At 44.9% G+C, this 11,963-nt stretch overlaps 1 protein-coding gene across 1 annotated transcript; it reads right to left on the bottom strand.

Moving 5' to 3' along the window:
* Window positions 1-503: 503 nt before the first annotated feature.
* LOC311130737 (sec1 family domain-containing protein 2-like) lies at window positions 504-11,903 on the bottom strand. The gene is made up of 4 exons (XM_084163524.1): window positions 11,763-11,903; window positions 4,776-4,910; window positions 2,329-2,448; window positions 504-1,036 (listed from the first exon to the last, which is right to left on the bottom strand). Exons 1-4 carry the CDS (start codon window positions 11,880-11,882, stop codon window positions 944-946), a joined length of 468 nt encoding a protein of 155 aa, XP_084019650.1. The 5' UTR covers window positions 11,883-11,903; the 3' UTR covers window positions 504-943.
* Between the last annotated feature and the right edge of the window lie 60 nt (window positions 11,904-11,963).

An 11,963-nucleotide genomic window follows, 5' to 3' on the forward strand; every position in this document is an offset into this window, starting at 1 on the left:
ATTTACAAAAATTACGCTTCAGGGCAGAGTTGGTGACGTGTACTGTGTAAAACTCAACTGGTGACTCCTGCTGGACAGACCATGGCCTGTCAGTACTACAGAGGCCCGCCACACTCATCTCTGTCCTACGCCTTAGCTCTCTCTCGGGGAGAACCCGATGCAGTCCTCTGTAGCTCAGCTGGTAGAGCACGGCGCTTGTAACGCTAAGGTAGTGGGTTCGATCCCCGGGACCACCCCTACACAAAAAAATATGTATGCACGCATGACTGTAAGTCGCTTTGGATAAAAGCGTCTGCTAAATGGCATATTATTATTATTATTATTAGACAGTGTAGTGGTTTAATTCTTCACTGTGCCAGAATATAAAAACCAGCAAGACTCCTCACGTTACTTCACTCTCACCTGTAATGAGTTCACACATTGTGTAGGACAGTTAGCGCCACAGTCGGAACAATACAACTCTCACTAACCAACTAACACAAGAACGTTTCATTTCACATGGATGAGTTTCACAAATATACAAGGTTTATTCAACGTATTCAGATTTAATTCAAACAAATATATATTAAAGCAACTTGATTTGAATGTCATCTGTCTGTTTTAAGTTGAGCTTCGAGACAGAATCCTCTTTACCCCAGTTTACATTCAGTACAGTTTGGAATAAATCCATAAACACTTAATTGTTGCCTTAAAACGTGATTTAGGGAGTACAAGGGAAGGGACAACTGAATAATACATTTAGGAATGCCTTTGAAAAAGCCTAAATAGATCCTGTTTTTATATCATCTAGTCTTAGGTATGAACCTCCACATCTGCGCTGCTCACTACACCCATGACTCCAATCCATTACCAAACCACACAACCTCAATGGAGCATCTAATTTCTCCTCTCCAGACAGCGGTACGTGTCGGTGGAGAGTGTGTGTGTGGTCCTTGTTCCGTGCTCACACACCGATGTCTGGCACCAGTCTTTGGGTGGTGAAGAGCAGCTCAGGGACGTCTGTAGGTCTCAGCAGTCTGGTGGAGAGGACCAGCACCTGGGATAGAGAGTCAGACTAGCTAGTGGCTAAATCAGCAAAGGACAAAGACAACAGTTGGTTGTGTTCAGACCATTGGTTCAGACAACTGGAGTAGACATCCTGCTTTAAATAAGTAGATACTGAATGTGAACAGAAGGCACAACACTCTCTCCATAGAAATCATTCAAATTGATTCAGATAAAGATGAGTTTGTTGTGCCTTCCTTCCACATTCAGTATATGACCCAATGACTCAGTTCTTACATTAGGCAAACCCCACGCTATTCACTTTGAACTGTATTTGAACAAATATCATACGTGTCATTAGTCCAGACTGCTTTTAAATCTGGGTTAATTAATGACTTAGAGGACCTCTATGTTCCTGGACGCAGCCTTTATCAGAACACTACTAGAGGCAGACAGACAACTCGAGCAGGCTGAATGGGTTGGGGTCGGAGTGCGTGTTGAGGTCAGACATTGTGTGGGCCGCTGGCTGCAGGATGAGGGTCCTACAGTAAGAGCCTCTCTTTCTTCTGTTGTTCTGATTCGAGATGTATTCATGACATCATCCTTTGATGCTGCTCAGGCCTTTCATTCCCTCTAAACTCCATTATACATGACTTTCATTAACACAGCTAGCCAGGGATTAGACTGTACTGCAGTACACTGGCTTACAGTTCACTAACCATGTACACACAACGTACAATACACACTGATGTTTAGAGTGTGGTTGAGTCGGAGTGTCTGTTGCATCACACACAATACACAATCAGATGCATTACCACAAACACACACAATGACTGTACACTTATGTGTGTATATAACATTAGTTCCTTTCTGCACTATCCATTGTCTGTCGCCTGAGAATATGTCTCTGTGTGTGTGTGTGTGTGTGTGTGTGTGTGTGTGTGTGAGTGACTGTTTATATAATATCTAGCTACTCTTGACTTTCTTCCAGGGCAGATGAAGGAACATCGTCAACTCAGCACCCAGATTTTTGTGGTCGTCCCCTCCCTTTGTTTTATCCTCAAGCTCCTCTTTTGATGTCACTCAGACTGATGACAAAGCCTCGCAAAGCCATCACAGTGTGTTATGTAATGCCACCGAGCCATAACCTGGAGAGCTGTAGCCTAAAAAACACATCCATACCACAGCAGCGAAGACTGCACCTGGCCTCTCACATCTCCTCTCCTCTGATTTATTTACACCTCACCCTCTTTCCCCTCTCTCTCCAAATCCTCCTACTTTGCTTTGTTTGTTCGATTCAAGCTCTGCCAGGTGAGTTGAGAGCAAATGGCTGTGGTCTCTCACCTGTGTGCCCGGCTTGTGGGTGGAGACTAACTCGCGGATCAGGCGGAGCTCAGAGGGAGTGACTCCTCCCACCAGGAAGAGAAAGAGCAGGGCGTGGTCGCCGTGGTGTGGACGGCTCACCTAGGGAGTGGTTAGGGATTGGGATGAAAAGAACATGACAAAATTAGCTCATGTAATTTAATTGGCACAAGTTAACCATATCATAATTGAAGGTTATGTTATGGTTTGTGAGCTGAAACTCTAAAGGCAATCTGTGGAGCCAGATTACAGTTCAGCATAAACTGACTCATTCTCTCTTCTCTCTGTCTCTCTCCCCCTCTGTCCTTCAGTTTCTCCTCTCTCTGGTCTGAGTCACTGCCCAGCTGGAGGGACTATTCAGCATGAAGGCTTTAAACAACACTCATTCCAGACACACACACGGATTTGTCCATGAGTGTGAGTCAGGGGGTCTGGTGCGCCTGCTATGTGTGATTGGTTGGCCTATAGATAATGGCTGTGTTCTATTGGCTGGGGAGCGACGACGACACCACAACAACAGCCTTTGAAAAATAACCGTGCAATCAAAGCTGCAGGGGGGTGGGGACTGGTCTGGAATGGCCGGACATGTGCATCAGGACTGTCTGCCTGGGCTGGCTCAACATGTGTCTTACAATAGGTAGCCTGTGTGTGTGTGTGTGTGTGTGTATGTGAGTAAGTAAGTGAGTGTGTGTGTGTTTACATTCATCAATATGCACAAGTGTGTGGATGTCAGACCGAACATGTGTGTTCAATGTGGGAGGTCAGATGGGTATGGGTCTTTGTGTTCATTTGTATTCATACTACATACAGTATGTACTGTATGAGTCTTTGTATGCGTGTGCATGCATTTGTGCATTAGCTATACCTGCACACACACAGAACAGCAGACCAGTACACAGCATCTACATGTGCATCCTTAAAGCGGTATGAACACCTGCCCCCCATCTGGCAACACAAACCCACTGCACTGTAGCACCAACCAAGTGTCTGATACATGTGTATGAGTGAGTGAGGGGAGGGGAGAGGAGGGAGGAGGGGAGGGGAGAGGAGAGGAGGGAGGAGGGGAGGGGAGAGGAGAGGAGAGGAGAGGAGGGGGGAAAAGGAGAGGAGGAGGGAAGAGGAGAGGAGGAGGGGAGGCGAGAGGAGAGGAGGGGGGAAAAGGAGAGGAGGAGGGAAGAGGAGAGGAGGAGGGGAGGCGAGAGGAGAGGTGGGGGGAAAAGGAGAGGAGGAGGGAAGAGGAAAGGAGGAGGGAAGAGGAGAGGAGGAGGGAAGAGGAGAGGAGGGAGGAGGGGAGGGGAGAGGGGGGGAGGGGGGAAGAGGAGAGGAGGAGGGAAGAGGAGAGGAGAGAGGAGGGGAGAGGAGAGGAGGGGGGAAAAGGAGAGGAGGAGGGAAGAGGAGAGGAGGAGGGAAGAGGAGAGGAGGGAGGAGGGGAGGGGAGAGGAGAGGAGGGGGGAAGAGGAGAGGAGGAGGGAAGAGGAGAGAGGAGGGAAGAGGAGAGGAGGGAGGAGGGGAGGGGAGAGGAGAGGAGGGGGGAAGAGGAGAGGAGGAGGGAAGAGGAGAGGAGGAGGTGCTATGAAGACAAAATGTAACATTTCTCCATTCACTCACTTAAACACATTAACACATCCACACACTCCCTGTATGTATGTGTGAGCTAAAAGCGTTCCACTGACAGACGTGTCCTCTTTGTTTCCAGCAGGCTGAATCAGAGTGGCATGAGGTTTACAGCAGTGGGCAGCTGAAAAGGAGCCAAGGAGTCTGTACGACTCAAAGTCTGTCTAGACAAGACTTCACAGGAACCCAGCGAACAAAAACAGAAACACACACACCTTAGCATAGACAGACAGACACACACCTCTAAGGAACTACAGATGGGGTCTTTTGAGAGTTGTTCCCTAGACAGTGAAGACAGGGAGCTAGACAGTGAAGGTACATTGTGGTACAGACTAAAGGGTGTAACCATGTGTTTTATGGTTAAAGGTTATACTGTGCCATGGTCAGTGAGTTTTATATGGAAGCTTTACTGTATGGAGGGTGTGTATAGTATTACTATAGAGGTTTTATGGTTCAGAGAAAGTGACCTTTATGGTATGGGCTTTCTTGGTAGGCTGTCTGTTTGTGGAGCATGGTTCTTCATTTCAGTGAAACTGTCTAAATCTCTATACAGGCAGGCCAGTCACCAGTCTAATTCTCTATACATGCCAGTCACCAGTCTAATTCTCTATACAGGCCAGTCACACCAGATGTGGGGAAGTCAGACCACTGGCTGAAAGGAGTCTGTGGTGGATATACAGTGCATTACACACATAAACCTCTGGCCCAATCTCTATATCCATCAACCCCTAGCTCTCAGCCAAATATTACCCTTTGATAAATAGCCCTCTCACGTGTGTGACTTCTGTGTGTGTGTTGTTGGTTCAGTCTCTCACCTTCATGAACATACTGAAGCCAGTCTTAAGCATGTCAGTAAGGCTTCCAGACATGTGTTCTATGTCGGGACACTCAGGTCTGTCTGGGTGGAAGATCTCCTCCAGAACCTGTCTGAGGAACGGACGGTACGTCGCCTGGAGAACACACACGAACAGGGCCAGTCAAAACATCTTATACAAACATCACTAGTTAGCTACTGCAGAATAAAAACCCAGTTACCAGTCTCTTTGTGCTTTGTCCTATTTTGTACTTGTGAGTTATGCCATAGTGACAACAAAGTGGATGGAGAGTGATATATAGCACAGGGATTGTATATTGAGTGGTAGTGTGTATTAAGTCTCTGTGCTAGGTATGTATCTGTCTGGGTTATTAGAATAAAGATTGTGTGTGAAGAGCCCTCAACAGTGGTGTGATTCTCTAGTCCCCCCCATCACTGGATGTATGAGAGATGTGTGATGTGAATAACTATGAAGTAGAGTTATAAACAGCTCCTCTCTGTAGGGAAGGCCTCTTATTGAGATGGTCCATGCAGATGAGATGAGGGTATTGAGTTGTTTATAAGTGGGTTATTGTTGCTGGGGATTTAAATAGATTTGTTTTCGGTTATGAGCCAGTGTGTTGTGGAGGGTATTGTTGAAGACGTGTTTGTATGATAAGTGTTTATGTGTGTGTGTGTGTGTGTGTGTGTGTGTGTGTGTGTGTGTGCTGATGATTTGGTTGAAAATTGCCTTGTTATTGTATGATTAGTCTACCGTGGTGATTATTGTGAGGCTCATACACTGATTGCAGCCAGGTATTAGTCAGCCAGGCAGGCTGTTAGGCTGTTAGCTAGGTGAATATGGATGAATAGTCAATGCGACATGACCCAACCTGCTCCACCAAAATACCCAACCGCTCCAGACAGGCAAGGCATTCCGATAAACCCTGGCAGAACACTATACCCCTACAGATACACACCCAGGAGGTGTATATTTCACAAGCTGCATATGTCATCACTCCACCTCTAACACACACATACACATACACACACTCACCAGTTACGAGTTTCTTAATTAAATAGTCATTTGACTGATATATATATTCTGTACCTATTGTATCCTTGCACACTAAAAGCACTATCACTTTAACACGCTACTGTATTCAGTTCAAAAGTTCTACCTTGGAGTGCTGAGCATGAAGGAGAGGGCACTTTGAAAAGACCTTTATACAATAAGTTATCTTCATTGTTATGTGCCAAGGATAAACACAGTAATGTTTTCCGATTGCACTTGATAAACTCCATACAATGCTACTGTTTGTAGAGAGACAGAGACAAGACAAAGAGAAAAAAAGAAAGCGTGAATGAGAGAGAGAGTGAGAGAGAGAAAGAGAGCAAGAAAGAAAGAGAGGAATTCATTGAACGAAGGTTTAATCTGCCCAGCTACCCAGGCCTATAAAGCCGTCCATTTTTAGATTACAAGGTAACCAGGTTTTTTATGTGCGAGAAGTTCATTCCCTGAGTGAACAATGCAGCCACAGTTAACGTTTGGCAGAGCTTAATGATAATTCTCTGAATAGCAGAGCGCTCAGAAAAGGGTCTGGTGCAAGGTTCCCTCTAAAATGTGCGCGTACGTGCGCGCGCAGTAGCCCCAAGACTGCCGTGCAGAAATATCAGCCAACAGAGAGAAGCAAGAGATTCCACTTGCTTTGGCAATGTAAACATATGTTTCCCATGCCAATAAAGCCCTTGAATTGAATTGATTGAACTTCACTCCATTTTCTAGAGCAGTGGTCACCAAGGCATTCCTAGTCGATTGCCAAACATTTCTGTATAAATCTCAACGATAAAGCCTTGTGTTCGTATTTTTTTTTATTCGTCTTGGGCTGTTGATGGTAGGTGCACCGGATTCAGCTGCACTGCGCACCAAGTAGGCCCATGTTCTGAATTCTGTCGCTGTACATTTCAAAAGTGCTGAACAAATGGTTATATTGACTACGTCCATCCTAGCTCGCTCATTAATGTCTTAATCGAAATTACGGATTGCCTCTTATCTGCTCGTCGTCCCCTTATGCCATAGTTTGTACATCTCAATTGTCAGTAGAAACCACAGTTGTTTAAGCAAGTCAGCCATATCAGCTATGTTTTTTGAAAAGGCAGTAAATGAGGCTGAATTAACTGTTTCGCTGCCAGACAAGGCTCTGCTGATAGCCAGGTGTAGCAGTGGTAAGGATTTTGTTGTAGGCAGAACGCATCGGAGTAGGATTCTATTGCATCGACATGCACTACTCAGCCCGTACTCTACACAGACCGGTGCTGCATAAACAATCAGAGCTGCAGTAGGCCTATATGTAAACAGACCATTGCCATATATGGATCTGTGCCATTTACTTTGAACTGGACTGTGTTTACAGCATGAGCGGTTGTGAGTAGATGCGCTTGTTTTGAGATCAAAGCGAGAGCTGCATGTAGCCACGTGTGCACATTTTGTTCATATCCTTTGCTAGTTAGTGAGTTATTAGCCCAGTAATAGGTCATTTGTAGTCAGCAATAGGGGAGTGATTGCTTCCTACAAGAGCACAAAACGTGTTTTTTGGGGGGTCTTAAAGGGGCAGTGTTGTATTTTGAGACAGGCTTGAATAAGCTAAGTAGCCAATAGGCAGAGGGTAACATAATTTGTCTGATTCTCTTTAATAATGGAATGGGAATAATAATAATTTATTTTGTGAAGTGGTTTCTTGCATCAAACACAACATTTTCAGTCACCTCCTTGTCTGAAGGACAAGTGGATAAACAGGTTAAGGTCAAGCCCTGCATGTTTTTTTTCAAAAGTATCATGGAATGGCCTACATTGAACACCACACATTGGCTGCTACTGTAGGCTGAATGATAGAACAGCTATTTCCATGTTAAAATGTTATAGGATGCATTTTCTCCATTGTTTGTGATGGTAGGCCACTGGTAGGCCTACATTACAATCAAAAAGCCACCGTAGCCTACATGGCCACTGTTAAACCTGTAACTTAAAGTGGGTACAGCCTCAGTGTTCACAGTAAACGCGCACTGGAATTTGCACAGAATTTTCTCAACGTTCAAGTTTGCGCTCAGCAGACCTGAAATTTGCTCAGTGCCTAAATGTTTTTGCGGGAACATTGGTCTGGAGGTTGGCTTCTTTCTGGAAAGGGTAGCTAACACACACACACACACAAAACTGTGCTCTCAATACTTGAAGAGATAGATTTTCTTGACAACTAGCAACCAGTATCAACAAAGAGCAAAGAGTTCCATCCTCCTCTGCTTGACTCAGGTGTGATACAGTAATATCCAGGTAGACACACCCTTCTGACCTCAAACATGGCATCCTCACACCTTTGACAACTGTCAACCAACTTCATCCCATCAGCCCTGCCCTGTATCTAATGAAGTGACTCTACCCCATGCTGACAGCCATCTCAGCCATATTAGGCATGTGTGGGGAGACTGACTGTTATATAAAAGCAACATTTTATTTAAAAAAACATAATCCAGCACTTCAACTTCCCCATGCAACTACAGGTCAGCTCTGTGAGCAAACACAAACAAACAAACCTGGGAGTAAACACATTACTAACGCATCTAAACACACACTCACATACAGAGAGAGAGAGAGAGAGAGAGAGAGAGGTTTGAACACATTGGCCTACGCGTTCAAATGAAACAAACAAACCAATTCATTCATGTCCCCATCCACCCACAAGACAAAAACAGTCATTTATAGACTCATCTTTAGTCATCCTGCTATCATCCAGGCCTCCCATGACGTTTGAATGAGTTTCCCTGTTACTAATAGATATTCATTCCCCCTGGGACTCACCTACTAAAGAGGAGGATAACAAATGATTCACGCCAAACACCCACACCATTAACAACAGTATAATTAAGCAATAAGGCACGAGGGGGTGTGGTATATGGCCAATATACCACGGCTAAGGGATGTTCTTATGCACGACGCAACGGCGTGGTATATTGGCCAAATACCACAAACCCCCAAGGTGCCTTATTGCTATTATAAACTGGTTACCAACGTAATTAGAGCAGTAAAAATACATGTTGTCATACCTGTGGTATACGGACTGATATACCACAGCTGTCAGCCAATCAGCATTCAGGGCTCGAACCACCCAGTTTATAATGGAGGTTAGGATGACCTGGATTATCAGTTGATATAACATGTCTCTGGCTGGCTTCAGGTTCCAAAAACTGGTCTAGGATCAGCGCTAAACCCTGAAAAAATTAAACCAACACCGTCCGCGAGTCTATGGACAGAACTTTGTATTGTGTGTTGAGAGCGAATTAGTCCCACTTAGTTAGTTTGCTGAGTGCTTCCTGCTGAATAGGTGGACCTTCCTCCGTTTAGCCCCCAGATTGACAAGAGTCTCGTCAGACTCCTCAGAGAGAGTGGTTACTATGGCAATGGAAGAAAATGATTACTTTATGTAAGACTAACAATACCACTGCAACCTTCCAACCAAAACCAATATCCTTTCTAGGTTTCTCAGTACGATGTGTGTGTGTGCAGGTAAACTCAATTGATAGATCGTCTTGGAATTATCTCCCACTGATAGCAGTACTGAGATCATGGATGTTTCCTCTTCAAGCCATCCCAGTCATGCTCTTACCCCCCCCCCCCCCCCCCCCCCCCCCCCCACAGCATGAAAAGTTCCAATGGATATTGCAGGCATATACGTGTGCACTGCATATGTTACTGAGCATTGTGTGTGTGCTATGATGTTCAGTTATGAGGATAGTGTAATTCCTGCTTTATTCATTAAAGCTCATATGTATAGACATGTGAGAGAATCCGTGCAAAAAGCAAATGCCAGTGTGAGCATGTCATATTACAATGGGCAGCACATACTGTACTGATTTATTTGATAGAGAAAAAAAACAAAGAAACGTGCCCGCACGCACGCCCGCACGCACGCCCGCCCGCCCGCACGCACGCACGCATGCACACACACACACGTGTTTTGTGGAAGGAGACATTTATGTCAGCCCAAAGTTATGCAATGTTCTCAGCCTGCCTACGAAACACACCATATCTGGTTAGTGTCTCGCACTTCTATAGTGTGTTTTTATGTCAGAGACACAGAGAGAGAGAGAGAGAGAGAGAGAGAGGCAGAGAGACAGGGGCAGACAGAGAGAGAGGGAGGAAGAGAGACAGGGGCAGACAGAGAGAGAGAGAGGCAGAGAGACAGGGGCAGACAGAGAGAGAGGGAGGCAGAGAGGCAGGGACAGACAGAGAGAGGCAGAGAGACAGGGGCAGACAGAGAGAGGCAGAGAGACAGGGGCAGACAGAGAGAGGCAGAGAGAGAGAGAGAGAGAGAGAGAGAGAGAGAGAGAGAGAGAGAGAGAGAGAGGCAGAGACACAGGGGCAGACAGAGAGAGAGAGAGAGGCAGAGAGACATGGACAGACAGAAAGTTGAAAACCCCAGCATACCAAGGTCATGTTTCCCTTTGTCCCCTAAACAGTTTTCCACTACTACTACTTTCCACCTTTTTTCAACAGCCATCTTCACATGCCTTCCCTTTTACACAGTAGTACTCTGTTAAATGACTTGGGCTAATGGTTTTCCTTTCAGAAGAGAGGTAGCATTATGTCACATCATCCACTCTAGACAATAACTCTGACAGTTAAGGACATGGTTATCTAGATGAATCCATTCACTACATCTAATCATTCAGTTCCCTGTCAACACAATGCCTTCCTCATCAGCTCTCAGATCACAGTGGAGGCTCAGGACAGTGGAAGTGGAACGATCCGGCTATTCCTTTGTGTTGTTTAGTCCAGTGGTGGAAAAAGTACCAAATTGTCATACTTGAGTAAAAGTAAAGATCCGTTAATAGAAAATGACTCAGGTAAAAGTCACCCAGTAAAATACTACTTGAGTAAAAGTCTAAAAGTATTTGGTTTTAAATATACTTAAGTATCAAAAGTAAATGTAATTGCTCAAATGTACTTAAGTATCAAAAGTAAAAGTATAAATCATTTCAAATTCCTTATATTAAGCAAACCAGACGGCACCAAGTTCTTTATTTTTATTTTTACGCATAGCCAAGGGTACACTCCAACATTCAGACATCTTTACAAACTAAGCATTTGTGATTAGTGAGTCCGCCAGATCAGAGGCAGTAGGGATGACATGGGAGGTTCTCTTGATAAGTGTGTGCATTGGACCTTTACAAAATGTAATGAGTACTTTTGGGTGTCAAGGAAAGAATATAGAGTAAAAATACATTATTTTCTTTAGGAATATAGTGAAGTAAAAGTAAAAGTGGTCAGATATATAAATAGTAAAGTACAGGTACCCCAAAAAACTACTTATTTTTACTTAAGTACTTTACCACACTGGTTTAGTCATTGTTGTTTTTCCTGCTGAAACCGGAGGGTAAAGGCAAGCCATTCACAGGTGCCTGCCTGCAGTGCCCTCCTCCAAACACCAATAACTCACTCTAAAGAGGAGGAAGACTGTCTGTGTGCTACATCAGGAAAATGCGCCACTCTGACACACAATGATGTGAGAGATTCATTCAGAAGACTGTGGCTCTGACGCAAGACTGGGATGAGAGGGAGAAAGGAAGAGCAGAAGTCAAAGTCTTCTATTCTACCTGTGACATTACCAGTAGAATGGGGTGGCTCCAAGTGAATGGATGGACTGATGTCAATGTCATTGCCACGAGGGTGTGTGTGAAAGAGGGAAGGAGAAATTGGGGAATAACTGCCTGAGATCTATGGATACAGTACGTACAATATGTACGTATGAGCAGAAAATGTATGAATAGTTGAACTCAATACTAGGAAATAGTAATAGTAATGTGTACTGGAGGATGCTGTGGAGGTGTGATGGAGAGTAGTTGTATGTTAGTGAGGGATTGGGTTCCACAGTCACCTCCAAACACATAAAGCCTGACTGAGGGCGACCACTGATGCCAATGACGTTGTTGAGGTGTGTGTTAGTGAATGACTGACCTGGTGTACTCCATCGCTGGCTGTGTAGACGGAGTTGAGCTGTTTGAGGTGGTCTCGGGCATGGCTCAACTCTCTGAGGGTGTCAAACACCCCCTCCACAGCCGTATGGGCCCTCTCCATGGTCAGCTCTTCAATACTTCCACACCCTACAGAGAGAAAGAGAGAGAGAGAGAGCGGGAGGAAGAGAGAGAGAGGTTACAC

This window comes from Coregonus lavaretus (genome assembly GCF_964263955.1).
Source record: "Coregonus lavaretus genome assembly, chromosome: 6".
NCBI classification, from domain to species: Eukaryota; Metazoa; Chordata; class Actinopteri; order Salmoniformes; family Salmonidae; genus Coregonus; species Coregonus lavaretus.